Consider the following 20,922-nt stretch of genomic DNA (forward strand, 5'->3'; position numbering starts at 1 on the left):
CGTCAACCTGTTCTACTAACAACAGGGAACTCGTTTACATGTTTTTTGACATAATCAAAAAGTTTACCATCTTAACTAAAAAATGGTTAGCCGATTAGAAAAAATATCTAATTTAATAAATGTTATAAGCGTAACCCAATTTAAATTCATCGACTTATTAAACCAAAATGTTCATTAAAAAATAGACTCTAATGCGTAATATGTCATAATTTTTCTTAAGAGAATTTTTATTGTTTTTATATTTACTGAAGAAGGCTGAGGTAACAGCCGAAACGTTTTATTATTTTTATTATCATTGTATCTACTAAGAAATAAATCAATTATGTGTTGACATTACATCTCTCACTAATTTAATATGCTCGTTATAGTTGGCCCTGTCTTTCTAAATCTTAATTTTATAATATCACACGAGCCTTGTCTTTAAATATCTAATTGTTTTCCTTATTAAATTTAAATAATTTATGTTTTCGAATTTTGCTCGCGGAGAGGATCTTTAAAACAAGATTTTTAGAAGAGAGGACCTTTAAAATATAAACAGGCAAAAACGTTGGAAAAATTAAAGCGCGCGTTTAAACAGATAAACGCAATGAAATAAATACGCAATTGTTTTTACTTATCGCTGTAAGCTCACAAGCTTCTGACGTGCTATACACTTTTATATAATATATACAAGGTGTCCGGTAACTAACGGACCAATGATTAAGGGCGGATTCTCTGGCTAATTTGGAGACGATTTTTCCTTAGCAAAAATGTTGAGAAGTCAATAATTTTCGAGTTATAAGCGATTGAAAAAAATAGGTTTTTTGAAAACTAAACGTTTTGGAGTTAAAAGTCTAACATAATTACATTCTTCAGTTAATTTCAGGTAGAGTTTACTATAATAAAATTTTAATTTAAGACTTAGTTATAAAGATACATAATGACAAAGATTGGAAAGTTGTAAAAAATGATGACCTTTTTCGACATTTTTGCTGAGGAAAAATCGTTCCCAAATTGACCAAAGAATCCATTTGTAATCATTGGTCTGTTAGTTACCGGACACCCTGTATATTGGACACGAGTTTCGTTTGTTTCAGATTCTCGAGAGTTGAAGTAGGAACATACGAGTATCATATATCGTTTGTGACTTGCCGAATGAAAGCAAGACAGAGAGCGAACGAGATGATGAGCTTAATAGCTCATAATGTTATAAATAAATAAATAAAAAATTATAACCTGACCTACTAGTTATTGAATCTTTTTTTAATAAAATGTTTCATTATTATTATCATCTAAGTCTAAGTCGTTTAATTACTTTTTAGTTTTTTAATAATTAATTTAATTTATTCTAGTCATTTTTATATGAGAAAAATAATATCACGTATACGTTTTATAATGAATTAATATATTTCGGGAATCGAATTATATATTCTTAATAATATAAAAGTGTTCAAAAATTATATTTGACTTTTAATTTTAATTATTTTATAGCAAAGAGTTCCGAAATCTCTTACACACATAATGGGGATTTTTTTCATCCATATAATTCGCAATTAAGTATATATGTTAATTATTAATTTTAATAAAATAAAAATTAAAATTAAAGGTCAAATATAATTTTTAAATAAATAATAATCCTTAAGGTTGCCAGTAATAATTAATAAAAAACCACTCCTCAATGTTTAAAGTCGACCAGACTGGCAATAATTTATTATAAATAATTATTTGAAATACAACAACAACGTTTCGGCTGTCATTGCAGCCCTTTTCAAGTACATCAAATTTAAAACAGTAAATCAACTTCTATGCAAACTACCGACAATGTTAACGCTTGTTTTGATGAACAATGTAAGACTGACAGAAGTAAGCACATATTAAATAGATGTTAACTGTTCACAAGAATCTTAGTCACTTGTGAACAGTTAACATCTATTTAATATGTGCTTACTTCTGTCAGTCTTACATTGTTCATCAAAACAAGCGTTAACATTGTCGGTAGTTTGCATAGAAGTTGATTTACTGTTTTAAATTTGATGTACTTGAAAAGGGCTGCAATGACAGCCGAAACGTTGTTGTTGTATTTCAAATAATTATTTATAATAAATTATTGCCAGTCTGGTCGACTTTAAACATTGAGGAGTGGTTTTTTATAATTTTTAAACACAAATATATTAAATTAATTATAAAACGTATACCCATGATAGTATTTTTCTCGTACAAAAATAATTAGAGTAAATTAAATTAATCATAAAAGATTAAAAATTAATTAAAGAATTTAAACTTATATTTTATATAATAATAATAAAACATTTTATTACGTCAAACCGTCGTGAAATAATTAAATAAAATTTGCTAGTTACGTCAAAGTCAAGTTTTCTAAGCTTATAAAACATTTTATTAAAAAACAGATTCAATAAATATAAGTACATGTTATATATATACTTATATTTATTGAATCTGTTTTTTTTATAAAATGTTTTATTATTATCATATATAATATAAATTATTTAATTATTTTTTAATTTTTTTATGAGTAATTTAATTTGTTCTAGTTATTTTTGTACGAGAAAAATACTATCACGGGTATACGTTTTATAACGAATTAAATATATTTATGTTCAAAAATTATATTTGACCTTTAATTTTAATTTTGTACTTTATTAAAATTAATAATTAACATATATACTTAATTGCGAATTATATGGATGAACAAAATCCCTATTATGTGTGTAAGAGATTTCGGAACTCTTTGCTAAAATAATTAAAATTAAAAGTCAAATATAATTTTTGAACACTTTTATATTATTAAAAATATATAATTCGACTCTCGAAATATATTAATTCATTATAAAACGTATACGTATTAGTATTTTTCACATATTAAAATGATTAGAATAAATTAAATTAATTATTAAAAAACTAAAAATTAATTAAACGACTTAGACTTAGATGATAATAATAATGAAACATTTATTAAAAAATAATTATAATAGGTCAGGTTAATATTTTATTTATTTATTTATTTATTTATTTATTTATTTATTTATAACATTATAAAATTCTGTCCTTTCCGAAATACGCGAACGCTACGAAAAGATAAATCTCGTACATGCCGCCGGACGAGTTCATGAGCATGAGACGCTCTTATCTTGGGAACGTATTAATAGTTACTGCATTGACCACTACTACGATATGGCGCTGAAATCAGTGAGAAATGCTGGTCTCTCCTTCATCCAGACCTTTGGCGATCTGTCTATTAATCTGTGACAATACTGACGTAAGATTCATTCAGAAATGAAACTATTCATATTTTTAACCTATTCATAAAATTTGTGTACTATATATATGTATATTAGAGAGGACTCGTGTGTACATTTATACACGTGCATATATTCTTCCCAAATAACACATTGGAATTTGACAATTGTAAACGTAAACGCATGTTGGGCCATAATAATGGAATATCTACAAGAAATTTCTCAATATTTATGTTCTAATGCACGATTGGATTTAAAGAGCATTTCATTGAAATATGTACTTGGTATGTATATTTGCATATTTTAATTGCATACATAAATTTTGTGTGTAAAATATATCACATGAATGTATTTTATGTAATATTTTGTGGTTTACTTTAAAAGGATAAATCATTGAGCATTTAAATATATATATAGGTACGACAGCAACTGCTGATGGTCGAGAATTGCTGTTGAAGTTACCAGAAATATTAAAACAGCTTGTTATTCTCATGCAAGATTCTTCCGATTCTATTGGAAAGGATGCTGCGCTGGCATTAGTAAATATTACTGGAGATGAGTCAGGAACTAATGCAATGCTGATTATCTCAGAGTCAAGCAATTCAATAAAGGATAAGGAATACAGTCTAAATTTAATAGAAGTTTGTATGAGGTAGACATAATTGTATAATTACTGTTCATTATTTCTGTATATGTAAATATATAATATTAAGATGTTTTATAAATTACTTTTGCAGAAATATAATGAATAAATCCAGCACTTTGGCAGATCCGTGTTGCATGATACTTTCCAATATGACTAGACTACTTTATTTAGTGGATCGTATTATAGCACTCATTGAAAAAAGTGGTTATACCTGGGACACAATAGTAGGTGCGTTTACTGCTAAACAATATAATACTGCAGGTGCTAAATTACACTATCTTGGACCTGTTTTTAGCAATCTTAGTCAATCATCACATGTAAGAAGGTATCATTTTAATATGATAATAATATTAATTTTAGATTTTATAATAAGCTGTATTCTACTTGCAGTATTTTGTATTGCAGATATTTGATGGATCGAGATCGCTGTGTTATACAACGATTTTTCTCATTCACAGAGTATTCTGATAGTGTAATCAGACGAGGTGGTGTTATTGGTACTTTGAAAAATTGTACATTTGACACGGAAAATCATGAATGGTTACTGAATCCAGAAGTGGATTTATTATCATATTTATTGTTGCCGCTTGCTGGTCCGGAAGAATTCGACGATGAAGATAATGATAAATTGCCAATTAACTTGCAATATCTTCCTGAAATAAAGACTCGAGAACCTGATCCGGATATAAGGTAAATCATAAGTCAGGTGACACATTTTACGAGAAATGTTAAAGGATTTACTAATCATATTATATTATATTGTGTTATTCTAGACTTATGCTCTTAGAGGCATTAAACCAACTTTGTGCAACGAAAGTGGCGAGAGAAATATTGAGGGAAAAGAATACATATATTATACTTCGAGAACTGCACAAATGGGAAAAAGACAAAAGTTGTTTATTAGCATGCGAAAATGTCGTAGACATCTTGATAAAGTAAATATTTGAATAAGGCTTTAAATTCTGCTTTGTGACTTTCTTTTGGATAACAGAAATATATATTGTTTGTTCCAGAACCGAGGAAGAAATCGGCTTAGATAATTTGAAGGAAGTAGATGTGCCATCCGAATATGCGGAAAAGTTTTGTAAGATAAGTAAAGACTTTATTAACAGTACATAGTGCAAAAATTGATATAAATATACTATTTTGTAAATATTGCACAAAATACACAATTACAACAATAGACATACATATATACTAACGAAAATGTATTTTCATAACACATTCGACTCTTTGTATTATACTCATCATACATATTGCACTGCCCCATTTTAAATAATAAGCTATCAGGTTCAACACGTAGCAAAAAATATCCAATAACTTGATCTTTCACATATAAATAATCGTAGATCTTTGAGATAAAAGCATATAAATAATTCCTATATTTTCTGTAACTTAAACATTAAGGATGAAACAGGTACAAATAAGTAGTTGCATATCATATAATATTTATCGAGACACGACTAAGAAACAGAATCACGATGCATTCATGACTGATCCTTTTCCGATGATGATACGAATGGCAAGCTGTTACGAGACGCGTGTGTATTATTATAAATATCAAATATTTTAATTATTCAAGATTCTTTTTTTATGGAGATAATTTGTGGACGTTTCCGTCAAGGTAAGTATCCCAATCCAGCTTCGAGACTGATCGAACTTCTTATACTCGACGCGTTACTAGCCCTTCTCGAGTTTCGATTGTTTTCTCCTGCGCCGAAGACAGCTGCGATTTCCGCGCTTTTCTTGATGGAGAGCGCTTCGTGATGCGCTCCGGATCTTCCATTACCTCGAGAGGAATACTTCTTATCTCGTTCCGCGCCGCCAACGTAAACCAAACGGCCCTGAGTATCCCTGGCGCTAACTACGAGGACTTTTTCGCTGTCGGACGACTGCTGGGATCTCCGGCCTGGACTGAAGAGATCGTAGTCTAAGGCCAAGTTATCCGAACTACCGCAAGCCGGCGATGATCGAGTCTGAAGAAAGATTTATGCAAATAGATATTAATATATGTAAAATTATGAAGTAAGTTTGATGATTAATGCAAAGATCCTTCAGTTACCTTGAGAAAATCGGTGTTGCGCGATGAACTATGTGTGCTAGTCATTCTCGATCCCCTGATCCTCTCGGGACTGTCTCCTCTGCTGAGCGTGCTCTCCGAGGGCACGATACCCTTCTGCCTAAGCTGCTCCAGTATGGTCGGCTGTATCGGCTTCCTTGCGCAGTAACACTTGTTGCTCTCGGAACAACTGTCAGTGTCGCAGGCGCAGACCACCGTGTTATCAGGCACCGATGTAGCTGGTACCCGTCTAGATAAGGAGCAATAACACTTGTCCGCCGACACACACGTGCAGGACTCGGAATCGTAGCTACATTCGCTACAGCTCACGTAGCCACTGCTGCTCCTGTTCGCGGTAGCAGCCATGCTGCGACTCAATCGTCTACCTGTGTAATTTTAGAATTATTAATTACGTCAATTAGACACAGTTATTTTGCATTGATTCAAACAATTCGTTATGCTGTTATTTTTTTTATTCCATTTTTGAGACATTGAAAAGAGAAAATCATTCTGAAACTATTTGTGGACTTGACTGAGTCGACTTGATCTTTTCACAAAATATTTCTACGTACATGTATCGCTGTCTTCCGAGGTAGTGTGACATACACCGTTCTTGTTCGCTTTCCACGAGGACTTTCTCCTGCCGAGTCTACTCGCTAGTACTCGATTTCGATGATTGTTTCTGACGTCGCACGACGAACTACTGCCGAAGCTGTCGTTCAATCTCCTTGCTGGAAATATCACAGAAGTGAATTCCGTAGGGCCACCTTTCAACCTCGAGACCGATCTCTTGATAGCTTTGCCCAATAAACAAGATCGACGATTCGATCTTCGTCTCTGAGGTCTTCGACGTCTTCTCATGATGCTGGCGGATCTCTGATACAGTTCATCTTGTGTCAAGGTTGCCGCCAGTTTCAGTAAGAATTCCTTGTACAATGGCTTCAGATCATTGAACGACATACCTTCCGGATCTGAAAAAAATCGCAGAGATATCTAATCTTGCTCTCTTAATTAAACATTGTATCCTTATTTCACACAAATTATTATCTTTGATTACCTATAATAGCCGCCAAGATGTCATCCACGCTGGTCAAACCTTCCTGATTCCTGAACTCGTCGAATAGTTCTGTGAATCCTAAAGGAGTGCCGCCTTTGACGTTGTTAGCTCTCCGGGTACTTCCGGAAGTCAAGAAGCTGCCTCTTCTGGGTAGCTCGACTCTCGTCATTAGATCACCTCGGTCCACGTCTATGTCGCTCTGCGATCTCTTCAACGTAGTCTCCTGCAGAATCTTGTTCTCCGAATGACTGACAGGCGGCTCGCTGCCTGCTCTGCTTCTTCTTCTCCGAGGACGACTATATTCTGGCATATTCAGCGAATGAACAGGATCCGATTGCTCCTTCTTCAACGGTTTGTCCATAGTTATGACTCTGCTGAGTCTCTTACCGGAATATATATTTTCTGGATCTCGTGAACGTCTCTGCTGTTTCATCGTGTCATTCGAACGTGACTGATAGCGCCCGCTATTCTTCAGGTTCTTCGTAAAGATGTCTTCCTGAGAGCTTTTCACCTTATTGTTTCTATTATTCTTGCCGATGTAAATCTCCTCCTTTCCAAGACTATAGATCTTATCGGCGTCTTCGATGCGCGGACTGTAAGTGCTTTCTTTCTTTCTGCCAGTTTGCTCGTAAGTAGAATTTGTCTCGTTTCTTCCGGTTTTATCGACCTTGTCGTACATCAAGACACTGTCGGCTCTGGAAGAGTACAATTGCCGTTCGCAGTTGTCAGCGTTCGCACGATTCAAATTGTACGATCCATAATTTCTGTCGTAAATATCATCTTCCAAGTTCGCCGGTTCCTTCTTCGGGATATTCTGCTTATACATTTTCTCGTATTTGTTCGACTGCCTTTCGTAGATTCCGTTTGCGTCGTTATTCCGAGTATTGTAAATTTTATCAGGCTTTTCGGACTCGATTTCGATTTTTAAGGAGTTCTGATCCTTGGCGGAAAATACCTTGTTCTTCGAATTCTGTAACTCCTCGTTTTTGGACAACATAACGGCTCGATTGCTCTGTCCGAATTTGCTCTTCTCCATCTTGACGTCTCGTCTTCTTCCACGCGCTTCAAGGATGTCCTCCGCCTTCACGTCGGAATTCTTCTTCTTCCTACGTGGCATCTTCTGTAAACTAGACTTTGTGCCTTCGTCCTCGGTGACGGAGCTACTCATGGAACTCTTCTTGGTTCTGGGCGGCCTCACAGGATGCGGCGCGGTCGGTCTTGGCGGCGGAGGCAGCAAATAACTGATCCTGCTGCTGAGGCTGGGCTCTCGGGCGCTAGATACAACAGAGGCTAGACTGATGCAGCCGACACCGTTCGCGTGACGTGGTCGACGACGGTTCGCGTCCAGATCAGCGAGAAGAGCGCGATACAACGTGGCCGCAGCCGCCACGGCATCTTCCTCGGTTTCGCAGGCGAACCCGTGACACTCCAGAAGCCTGGCAGCCCCAGGTCGTCGCATCACCACGGCGAAGATCGGGGGATACGATTCTGTCTCGCTTTTTAAACCGCGCATCGTCCTAAAATTGAAATTCAAATTGATAATTTTATGGAGAATTTTATCCTCTCAGATATAGATTTAATGCGCATCTCTTAATTAATATAATAACAACACTGTCTAACAAAAAAATTAACTGGAACAAGATTAGTCGTTTCTTATAGTTTTTTGAATACGGATTTGATTTCTAAATTATTTTATCATGTCACAATTTTGAGAAATTTTTAATTAAAGTTGGAAAAAAGGGCTTTTTTCATGAATTTTGTTATATTATAGCTACAATATGTGACGTGTTAAAGAAGTTTTATTGCAATCAAAATAGTATAATGTTAGGACTTTAAACCTCTAAAAGGAATTTTTGATGTCGGTTATGATCAATAAGACATTCCTGATTAAATGGGATGTATTGCGGAAGTTAGCTGTGACTTAGGTTATTAATGATTTGCCAAATAGATTTCAATTATAATTTTTTTCAATTATAATTGATTTAATCTTAAAGATTTTTTAGGACACTGAATACGAATTCAGTGTGAAAATTGTCAAATTCAAAATGGGAAACTCAATATGGCGAATTTATATAAAAAAGGTATTTTATAAATTTTGACCATATTGAGTACTATTTTGAATTTGACAATAAATTCGATGACCTAAAAAATCCTTAAATGCTATTTAGTAAATCATCAATGACCTAATTGTAAGTCATAGCTAACTTCCGCAACACAGCTCTCATATTTAATTATGGATATCTTATTAACCATAATCGATACCACAAATTCCTTTTGAGGATTAAAAGTGCTAACAACATACTTTATTTTGATTGCAATAAAACTTTTTTAGCAGATCACATATTGTAATTATAATAAAAAAAGACAAAGTTCGTGAAAATAGCTCTTTTTGTAATTTTAATTTAAAATTTCTTAAAATTGTGAAAGAGCAATTTGGAAACTGGATTCATATTTAGCATTCAAAAAACTACAAGAACCGATTAATCTCCCGGTGTTCGAAAAAGTAATTTTTTGTTGAACAGTGTAATAAATTGTATTTTGTTTCCAAAAATTAATATATATATTATATCAATTATATATAAATAAAATTCATCATATCAATATACATATATAATGTATAACTGAGACCTGTAGAGATCAGCGTGTTTATTTTCCAATGTCTCTGCGTGCCTTTGATCCTGATCGCCGACTAAAGGTAAGAAAGCGTGATGCACGTCGCCGGATGATATTCTCTTGCATCTCAACTTCAGGGCACTCCACACCGCTATCCTGCGAAAGGGATTATTCTTCTCACAAACTTCGCTCGTGCGGAACGTTAATCCGCGCCTGGAGATCTCCAGTTCGGCTCTGACACACCCTTCTATACGTTCTAATAGCTGACGAAGAGGTTCCTGAAGACCTCGCACGCTCGCCACTCGTCCGCCAACCGGAGCAGCTCCCATATATTTTACCTACATAAAAAAGGTACCAAATATTGTCATTTTTATAGGGGATAAATTTTAGTAAAGAAACGAAAAGAAAAAAGAAAAGAAATAAACTTTAAGTATTAAATGTACATTTAGATTCGCTTCGTCACATGATGTTATAAAATCAGTGGCATGAAGCAATCAATGAGAATAACAATTATAATGAAGTTTCATGCAGCACATAAGATTTTATTTATTTCAAACATTTTTAAATACTGACGTATACGTATAAAAATAGCGCTCTATGAAAAGTGCATGCATTCTTCTTATATGTGAGTGTCGTATTGAAACACAGATGGAAACCTGTTTTGCACGATGGGCAGGCAATATTAACGATAACCAGGCGGGATCGTTATATAGAAATTTTATTGCGCATGCGGAACGCGATAAAGTTCTAAAACTAGTCTCCCGAAACGAGGAATTTTGCTGTATGATCGTTTCATTCGTCGTCGCTTTAAAATATGCACGGAATGTATTGAATAAAACTCAAATCGCGTGGGATTCTGTTCTTTCGAGATGAAAAAAGCAATAACGGTTCTCGTGTTCTGTATCATAATTATCTGTGAAATTTTACGTCCCGAGTTATGCACGGAGAAAGGTATGCGAGTAAAAAACACAGGATAAAATCAATGTTCAATGTAAGAGATAAACAACTGCCAGATCATCACGATTATGATCCAACCGCGCCACGCCTAAGAAAATTCTTTCGCCAAATGACCTATAATCCTAACAATCGATCAGCATCTTCCTCCGCGAGTTCTGATCGAAGTGCGCGAATATAAGGGAGGCGAAACAATGCGGCCCGAAGCCCATAAAACAGGGTACCGTAACGACAAAGGAATCCGCATACCGGTGCAACAACTGAAGGAGAATTTTTCAGCGTTCCGAATAGTTTGTGGAAGTCTGTCACGCTTCGCGAATCGTGAGCGGAATGAAAGTGACGATTAAAAATTCCGGATCGACGCCCTGAGGAAAGTCGAAGGACTTTTCGCGACGCTTTTTCTCGAATCGAGACACGTCTGCGATAATAGTGATTGCGCAATTACGTATACGCGATATGTATTGCAACATTATAGAAAAAAGAAATCAATAATTTATACGTATTAAAATGCAAATAAAACTATTTGCATTTTAGAAATGCAATAATTAAATATAAATTAAATATGGATTTTAACGATTGAGTCAGTTATCTGTTGTAAGATTCTGCTATGTAATTTATTATACAAATTTATTGCAAAATTATTATAATATTATAATTTCAGAATTATAAGATTCTCTTCTTTTCATATTTCTATTCTGTTTATAAGTAACATGCATTATCAAAGCATTTTATACTGATACTCGAAGTGCTTTAATAGCATGTATTGCAATATATTATAATCCCATTTAAAGAGATATTATCATTTAATATGCAAACTAATTAAAATAGTAAAAAGTTTAATGTTTAACTATTTAAGACTGATTAAGCACAAAAGGATTTAATCTAACGTTGGATATTACAGAATTCTTGGATATATAATTTTTTTCTCTAGATTTTTATAAAAACTGCCTCCACAAATGTTTGCTCCATTCCTCGAAAGATCATCGTGCGATTTTTTCCTTTCTAACGAGCAACCAGCTCGCGAGTAATTATACGTCGATCTCAATTTTATTTCTGACACGGAATCGCTACAAGCATCATCAGGATGATTTACACGGGATTTTACGAGGCGGAAAATGCTTCTTTTCACAATATTTTCACCGATTTCAGATCCCCCATTCGATGAAAAATGAGTCAAATCAAATAAAAAGACTGCTTATAGATTTCTGAGATAAAACAAGAAACGTGAATTAATTAAAGAACAAATTAAATTTTTTGATTTAATTAATTAATTAAGTCACTATAAAAGATACATATAAAATATATATGTATGTATGTATGTATGTTTATATTATTAGGTCATATTTCTGCTCGAAGGAAAAGCTGGGTTATTCGGATACAAAATATTTTTTTGCATGTAATGATTGCCGCGTTTTATGCTTCTCGCATTAATTTCTCGTTAAATTCCGATATTATCTTCCGCGAGATTTCGCGGTGGTTTTATAATTTTGACACTGAAATAGGCGATTAAATGCGCTTTAAAGGGTCACGTTCGTTGGCGAAGTAGGTGAGTCTTTCGTTGCGGTACTTGGGTGTCCCTCAAGAGTGGAACGGAACGACCGTTCGAGCACGCTGCTTTGCGAGATTTTTCAAGCCAAAGAAACAAAAAAAACAGCGAGAAAGAGACGGAGACAGAGGGATGCACAATAGAATTAACATAAGTGAATAAAAAAATTAGAAAATAATAATACAATTTTTTACAAAAAAAAAACTCCCGACTGCTGCCAACTAAGTTTTAATGTTTAAATTAAAAAATAATGTTTAAATTAGAAAATAAATAAAAAAATAATAAAAAAATTAGAAAATAAAAAATAAAAAATAAAAAACAATTAGAAATAAATAAAAAATAAAAAACAAAACAAAAATTAAAAATAATAAAAGAACAAAAAAATTATAAGTATAAAAAATAAGCTTGTAAAAGTTGGAAATAATCACACATAAATAAAGTCTGTTGTTTATTATATAATTTTTCTTATTTAAATTTATTGTTATCATACATATTTAGCGCTATATAATTTACAAAAATTTCAGATTTTTGAATTCAAAAAATTTTTTTAATTATAATTATTATTATTAATTCTACAATTTACAAGAGCAGTCGGGAGACGCCGCGCGTCTAAAAACTGTAACGTCCGTTGAGTATCGATATTTGTGTTTGTGTCTATTTATTACATAAAACGTGCGCGTGCGTATATGTCTCAAATTTAGCGCGGCGTCTCCCGACTGCTCTTGTAAATTGTAGAATTAATAATAATAATTATAATTAAAAAAATTTTTTGAATTCAAAAATCTGAAATTTTTGTAAATTATATAGCGCTAAATATGTATGATAACAATAAATTTAAATAAGAAAAATTATATAATAAACAACAGACTTTATTTATGTGTGATTATTTCCAACTTTTACAAGCTTATTTTTTATACTTATAATTTTTTTGTTCTTTTATTATTTTTAATTTTTGTTTTGTTTTTTATTTTTTATTTATTTCTAATTGTTTTTTATTTTTTATTTTTTATTTTCTAATTTTTTTATTATTTTTTTTTATTTATTTTCTAATTTAAACATTATTTTTTAATTTAAACATTAAAACTTAGTTGGCAGCAGTCGGGAGTTTTTTTTTTGTAAAAAATTGTATTATTATTTTCTAATTTTTTTATTTTCTAATTTATTTTTTATTTTCTAATTTTTTTTTTCTAATTTATTTTTATTATTTATTTTCTAATTGTTTTTTATTTTTTATTTTTTTTTTTAATTGTTTTTTATTTTTTATTTTTTATTTTCTAATTTTTTTATTATTTTTTTTTTTATTTATTTTCTAATTTATTGCTGTTCTTATGCTGTTTCTTCATTCTTTTGTCTCTCTGCTTCTTCATCCTACACATGTAAAAGTTTTTATTATGTAATATATATATTACAATGTATATAATATAATAATAATAATAATAAAGACACACATACACTCACCATGTGACTGCAATGTTCTATATTCTTTCCAAATATTTTTCTGCTACAATTTTTTTAATTAATATAATATAATATAAATAGAGAGATAAATAAAAAAAAATAGCTAGATAGATAGATTGATAGATAGAGAGAGACAGATGACAAAGACAGATGACAACAATATCTTATATCAAATACGTAAACTTGTACGCAGTTATAATTATGGCTTTGACAAATATATTAACTTTCTTATGGCTATATAAGTTTATACATTATGTAATCACAAGTAAGTTTATATATTTGTATAGCCTTAATTATTATTACATATGTGAATAATCTTTTGTAGTAGATAATTGGCTATGTAAGTTAATATATTTGTCTGCATTGCCATAATTATTGGTGCGCTAATATCTTTGTATAACCATAAATATATTTGTATACATATTTTTAATTAATTATATAATTATTATATAATATACAAATAAGAGAAAAAATAACTATATACATTTATACAATTATATATGTGGATATTTATAGCAATGTGGCTACGTAGCAAATTTAATAGCAAATAAGTGGCTACGCAGACAAATATAAATTCATATAGCCATGTTATGACTACAACAGATTAATTATATTATTAATTATATTATATATTTTTATTAATTATTAATAACAAGATGTTTTCTATTATTAATAATGTTTTCTTCTTCAGATATCTTCAAGCGAGTATCTTCTTCCTACATATAAATAAAGAAACAATAAATAAATAATAATAACAATATTCTAAATAAAGAAAAAAACAATAAATATAAAAGAAGAAACTTACTCCTTTATTTATATCTTCTTGAGATATATCCATAATAATACACTTCACTTAATATTGTTGTTGACAATAACACGCAACAGGTGACAGCTAACCTTTCCTATCAGTCCCGTCATTATTACTTCGAGATGTATATACCAATGTCACCAACATTCCCTATCCGGATACTACAACGAATCTCATTGGTGAATCATTTTTCCTCTTAGGTTCACACAGCAGCCAATGAGAGACCGTATTGACGAAATAATACTCATTTTTCACTTTTTATTAATAGAATAAATAACGATAATAATACGCTTTAAACCTTCCTTGATTAATAAGAAACTTATGTTCCAAAGTTGATATAAAACTATGCAGTAGTTATCGAGAATTAAGGTCACGACCGATCCGGGCTCGATGAAACGCATACTTCCTCTCTTTTCGCCAACCTACGGTTGGCAGCAGTCGGGAGAAAAATGCAAGTGCGCGCATTCGCCCGTTATACTGTAATTACAGTTTCTGAAGCCTCCGAACGATAAATCTCGGAGATGGCTCGAACAAAAGTAGCGTGCGGTGCATCTCTCTCTTTCGCGAGTAATACTCCGTGTGCATAATTATTCGTGTCATTACCGGCAGGATAGCGGCGGCGCATTCACCGGGTGTTCCACTTTCAGCCTCCACCGAGGCGAACATCGCCTCGATCCGCGCCTGGACGGCGCTATTCACCCTTTTCTGCTCTTCCGCGCTCGTGTCGTCGGGGTTGGTCGGGATGACGACCGACAATCCGGCGTACCAGCCGCTCAACGTCGAGCTGCAGATCGATCTGAAATGATCGAGAATACCGTGACTCGTTAGCGTGACTCGTTAACGAACATCGAGATAAAGGAATGTGAAATCGATATTAATCTGACAATGAATGCATTTAAAGGAATCAATTTACTGGAATAATTACCTGGAATCTTCAAATAGTGCATCGATCTGCGCCTTGCTTCTGAGGGAGCATTCCGATGGCGGACCGCCCAATCGAAAGCCATCCTCGTAACAGGATATTCCCAGAGTCGACATATTTACTCCGGATGTTGCACAAGCGGATATGCACTTGTAGATTTATTTGCTTATTATTGTATTGCCTGTTGATGTCATTCGTTCTGGAAAGAAAATCATTATTTCAATGAAATATCTTCAAGTACGAAAGCATTATTATAAATGATGACATAATTGACGTTATTTCTTCATCGATTGTAGAAAACTCGGACAGGATGATTATTTCAATATTTCTATCTACTCTCTCGCAGAAAATAACAATTTTGCGAGAAAGTCAGTCAAGGTTTCCGGAATAATTCGAATAAGACGATTTGATATTATATAGAGGAAAAGTTTTTAAGATCGATCGGACAGGATTATTCGATTTTTGTTATACTTGCTATTAACGTTGCGATGCGTTAAATCTATGCGTTATACGGTGCGTGAATAATTAAAACCAAATAGGGACTGGGTCAGTCTGATACTTTTACATATACTTTTACGTGGCAACGGTAAAAGTGACGGATAAAAGAAAAATGCATGGAGGAACAATATGAGCTCGTCGATGCAGATAAAATGGGTCGATCAAGTTGCGACGACTAAGTTGCATCTGCCTGATATCTGATATCGCGATATTATGCGAACGCAAAAATGACATCGCGGTCGATGCACTATGAGCGATGAAAGTTTTTTCTTCTACTCGGAAAATCGGAAAGAATTCAACGTAAATATGTGCACACGTAAATATAAATGAAGCTAATTAGATAATGCTAAGGTCATTATCCTGCGAGCTAGAAATCGCAGAAGCCACTGCAGAAACTGTTATTCACGGGAATATATAGAAAAATTGCGTGTTCTCGTCTGTGTTGCTTCTCGGATTTCACCGGCATTCCGTGAAACTGCACGCATTTCTTCATTAAGGCCGTACGCGCGCTGCTTTTTTAACAACTCTCGGAGAAAACTGCTCCGTCATTCGGATACGATATGTTGGCTTAAGACGAATTCGTGCGTTACATTCGCAGTTTTTACGATGCTCTTTCAATCGGGAAGAAGATATTATGCAATTCGTATTTTAATTATAAATAATTCTTATTTTACATGAAATAATAATCATACACATATCAGAGAAAAAAAGTGCCATACTTTTGCGGTGAAAAATTCAAGTCAATCTCACACGTGCGTCTGATAGGAACCAGCTGTCATTGTCTGATACAAACTAGCTTTAGATTGTCCGTGCGATTGCTCACAGTTAGACTGTACAGTTATGGACCAGGTGGATCACGAGGAACAGATCGACAGCTTTCGAAAGGTGTCAATGTCGATTCGAATCCGACATCACACACACGCAATCTGAAATAACTGTCAATGCGTGCCTTTCCTCCCCACCTTTCCTCCCTCCCGCCCTCGCGAATCTGAACGTGCGGGTTGACCTCGCGTTCGCGATCGCTTCGTGATGAAATCGATTGCCAAACAGCGGCTGTAATTAGAATTCGTTACGGTTGATCGAGGCAACGGCATCGAGAGGAATATGTTGTAAAAGAGCGGAGGCCGCGTCGCCGATAATCATCGATAATTACTAGGGGTAGGCTCGGAATATGCGTTCCCGGCTTTAATTAAATTTTCTCTCATCTCGCCGTTAAACTGTCTTAATTTTTTCTGATATATATATATAAATTATATACGATGTGTAACGCGTTGTTCCTCAATCGTTACGAGGTTGCGCGCAAAAGGAGACTGCCTCCTTGCTCATCGCATGAAGTCGGCCCTGAATAATCACCGCCGAGCTTCTTGACGCCGGTGACCCAGTTTCAGGATTGCACGCTACCGTAATCACTCTGGTAGCACGAATCTTAGACTCGATTGACGATTATTAGCGACTTGTGATTGCGCGGCTGTAACGATGACTTTGGAAAAATGTATTAATGTTCGCTTAAGCGCCGCGTTATTCGAAGAAACTGCGAGATTCGTAAGCTGTGATGCTGAGAGGAATCGCAGTTGTATGTGGACACAAAACGGGAGACAAAACAAAACATAAGTGCGCGCTTGATCGCGTCCGTCGAAGAGACGCGCTCATCCGTTTCTCTTGAGAGCAGAGCTCCCCGTTTTCATAACTGTCGAAGCGTCCACGACGTGTTTAAGGCAACGGTATTAAGGTCGGCGAACACATATTACGGCATCACGTGTCGATGCATCGTAGAAGAGAGCTAGCTCGATCGACTTTGAACGTCGTTCAACTTGCAATTACCAAGTTCACGGCTCGTTTCCTGCCTGCATCTGCTTTAATGGATATCGAACCGGCCGATAATTGCATGCGTGAGATATATGTACATCATTCACGCAGAGCATCAACGATTAAGTGGTATCATATGGTTCCGATTTTTTTTTTCAAATTAATTTTAGAAACTCGTGAATTTTCAACAAATTTTCTATTTTGTATTTTCATTTAAGATATATGCATATATACAAGATCTGTTTATGTTAAAAAGATATCAGCATAGGTACGGAATAAAATTAGAAGGAAGAGCAATTTCTATAATTTTCTCTTCGCACAATATGTATATAGCTTTATTGTTGTTAAATTAGTATGTATGAAATTAACGTAACTGAAAGCTCGCAAAGAGGATAATAAATTCAATAAGAGATCAATATTTATCTTCCTCGTTACGATCAACTTTATGTCAACTATTTCACAAATCCGATAAGACTAAAGACTTGCAAGGTATACCTGTTAGCTTCTGGTGAATCGCTTGGCGTGCTCCAAAAAATGAAATAAAACCATCTGGATTTCGACACAATCACCACTCTGACCCGAGTCGATCTTATTCGTTCGATAAATTCGCGGTGTCATATCACAGTCAGGTACTCGAGGAGATCTATCGCGATATAATTGATCGAACCGAGATCGATTCGCGAGAGCACGCTGCACCACAACGTGCTTCACTCGCGACGATTGTTTGCCGATTCATCCGTCCTCATCTCGACGACCTTCGACGAGGCTCTTCCTCTTTACGACCACCGACCTTGGCCGCGAGTCGATCCGGATGACCGTCGACGCGAAACTGCCGGGGATGTTCCGCAGGAGAGGCGCGAGTTCTCTAGCTGGTGCGAGTCGGCGTCTCGCGTGGAACGAACAAGAGGAGAGGGATGAAGATCGGCGGAGAAAGAGAAAGAGAGCGAGAGAGAGGGAGAGAGAGAAAGGAAGAGAGAGGCTCCTGGTTGTCCGACAAATATCGGTTACTCTCTCGTTAGCCGTCCGGAAATTATATTCCGTCTGATACGGCGTTGATAAACTCGATACGCCCATAATATCCGGCGCTTTCTTCCTTCGCTATTGCATCCGTCATTTACTTCAACAGATTTCATGGTGTGAATTTTTACCTGTTACTTGAGATACTTATCTCATTCAATACAGATCTCTGCTAGTCTGAAATCGAGCAATAAGGTATATGGAATCTCATTGAAAAGATACTTTTCTCTTCTAATTAGTATTCTCTGTTGTATGCAATTTTGTGAAAAGTTCTAACATTGAAAGTGTTCTGATCGAGTTTTTATTTTAGAAAAGCAAAACTATATTGACATGGAAAATCTTGTCTACTCACCGTCAAGCTTAAATTCTACTTTTCTTCAATCTATTTTTTATTTATATTTTATTTGATCTATATATAATTCATTTTTTATCTGTCATATTTTATTTATTTTTATCGTTTAGAAAAAAAGATACATACAGCACATTTCTAAATGCTGTCATATATACTTTCTTATTTCATTCTAACAAGTTGATTAAAAAAATCGGCAAATTTATAGATATATCATATATTCCGGTTGACCGATATTGCAGCTGGTTTTAAGGTGGATCGAAGTCAAGAAGACCGGTCAGAAGATTGGTACTGAGAAAAGCAAGAGAGAGAAAGAGAGAGAGAGAAAAATATAATGAGGGGGAGAGAAACGCAATATCGAATCGATCGGGTGGATCGTATAGCGTCGCCTCGATCCACCGATCACCACCGGCATTGAAAGCCAGTATATATTTGCTATATGAGGTAACGTCGTAACCGGTAACGGTATTCTCCGCGGATTCTCGATGGCGCACCAACGTGAGGTGAGTACTGTTATTCCAACTATGCAGAAGCTGTGCGCATTCCCTCTTCGTCTAATTCTTTCACGACTGCCTCTTTGCTTCTACGTCCGTCTCGTTTCTTCCTTGCCTCCTTCGAGATATCTATAGTTCGTGATATTTTTATTCGCGTCTCTCTGTCAAAATAATTTTTTTTTTTTTGACGTAAGAAATTCTTGCCCCATGAGAATGAATGAATAAGTAATGACAATTTAGTAAATCACCTCTGAGCCTCAACGCTTAGTGAAATTTACTGCGTTTCTCTCATGCACGTAATCTGATTGACGTTACTTTCAAAATTATCGTGTTTATATAACGGTATTAATAAATATGCTGGATATTTAAGTACACGAACATAGCTAGCTCATTGGCAACATATGTTTATTTATAATCGTAATTGGGAAATCTTCGTGTATGCGGATAAAAATTAATAGTATGTTATAATAATAATAATTAGTGTAAACATATTATGTGCGAAAAGATGCAGCTTTTTGCATAAAAAAAACATTACGAGAAACCGTCAATGTGCGCGAGTACTTTACCAACAGCAACCTGTAATTTTGTAATGCGACTAAAACGAAGATAATACACAGCCGAGACGGTATTTATAAAGTTCGACTTTCTCACAATTAGTCATAAATTAATGGCAGTGTGTGTTCGTCTGCTGCCGCTATCGACTAACAATACACGAATGAAAGTAAATTGCGACAGAAATTACGCGTAAAGGCCTATTCTAGATGAACGATTCTTTCTTTCATAAAATTTTAAAAGATAGCCTTCCTAGAGCGGACAGTTTTGTAAATAACAGTTTTGATATATGCAACATTCTATCAGGGAAAACAATACAAGATACCGACATAATAGCTTCATTGGACGTTGTTTCATTATTTACTAATGTTTCCGTAGATCTTGCATTAAACGGTATCAATAATAGATGGCATTTTATAGAGTCACACACAAAGATTCCCAAAAATGAATTCATAGGTATGATAAAATTTATATTAACTTCTACATTTTTCACTTTTAATAACATAACTTACAAACAAATTTATGGGACTCCTATGGGTTCCCCACTTTCTCCGATCATTGCCGATATAGTCATGCAGGACTTGGAAACATCAGTAATTAGTAATTTAAATTGCGAAATGACTTTCTATTTCCGTTATGTAGACGACATTATTTTATGCACTTCCGCTGACAATATTACATATGTTTTGAACGAATTCAACAATTATAACGATAGACTACAATTTACATTGGAAAAGGAGGATAATCGTTGTATAAGCTTTTTAGACATAATGATCAAAGTAATAGATAACAAAATTTATTTAGATTGGTATCACAAAAAGACATTCTCAGGTAGATTACTTTCATTTTTTTCAAATCATCCGACTTGTCATAAAATAGGAACAATTTATAACTTGGTAGATAGAGC

At 34.2% G+C, this 20,922-nt stretch overlaps 2 protein-coding genes and 1 long non-coding RNA gene across 5 annotated transcripts; 1 reads left to right on the plus strand and 2 right to left on the minus strand.

Annotated features, from left to right (window-relative positions):
* The first annotated feature begins 3,172 nt into the window (after positions 1 to 3,172).
* On the plus strand, positions 3,173 to 5,071 carry LOC114933128 (co-chaperone protein HGH1 homolog). 2 transcript variants are annotated; one of them, XM_085486560.1, is made up of 7 exons: positions 3,173 to 3,256; positions 3,336 to 3,520; positions 3,654 to 3,888; positions 3,974 to 4,207; positions 4,288 to 4,572; positions 4,656 to 4,817; positions 4,896 to 5,071. In XM_085486560.1, the coding sequence occupies exons 2-7, from the start codon at positions 3,436 to 3,438 to the stop codon at positions 4,999 to 5,001; spliced, it is 1,107 nt and encodes a 368-aa protein (XP_085342686.1). In that variant the 5' UTR covers positions 3,173 to 3,256; positions 3,336 to 3,435; the 3' UTR covers positions 5,002 to 5,071. The 2 variants fall into 2 exon arrangements, with proteins under 2 accessions (XP_085342686.1, XP_029161443.2); XM_029305610.2 differs by having other exon boundaries at positions 3,209 to 3,520.
* Positions 4,969 to 15,450, minus strand: LOC114933129 (uncharacterized). The gene is made up of 7 exons (XM_029305611.2): positions 15,303 to 15,450; positions 14,981 to 15,173; positions 9,627 to 9,949; positions 6,999 to 8,515; positions 6,514 to 6,912; positions 5,945 to 6,327; positions 4,969 to 5,858 (listed from the first exon to the last, which is right to left on the minus strand). The coding sequence occupies exons 1-7, from the start codon at positions 15,413 to 15,415 to the stop codon at positions 5,502 to 5,504; spliced, it is 3,285 nt and encodes a 1,094-aa protein (XP_029161444.2). The 5' UTR covers positions 15,416 to 15,450; the 3' UTR covers positions 4,969 to 5,501.
* On the minus strand, positions 13,378 to 14,822 carry LOC146721585 (uncharacterized). Of its 2 annotated transcripts, none has more exons than XR_014925607.1 (3): positions 14,375 to 14,822; positions 13,570 to 14,285; positions 13,378 to 13,479 (listed from the first exon to the last, which is right to left on the minus strand). It is a non-coding gene; the product is annotated as an uncharacterized LOC146721585 (long non-coding RNA). The 2 variants fall into 2 exon arrangements; XR_014925606.1 differs by having other exon boundaries at positions 13,564 to 14,285.
* Positions 15,451 to 20,922: the final 5,472 nt, after the last annotated feature.

This window comes from Nylanderia fulva, unplaced genomic scaffold, assembly GCF_048542155.1.
Source record: "Nylanderia fulva isolate GAGA-0341 unplaced genomic scaffold, ASM4854215v1 Scaffold45, whole genome shotgun sequence".
Lineage (NCBI taxonomy): Eukaryota > Metazoa > Arthropoda > Insecta > Hymenoptera > Formicidae > Nylanderia > Nylanderia fulva.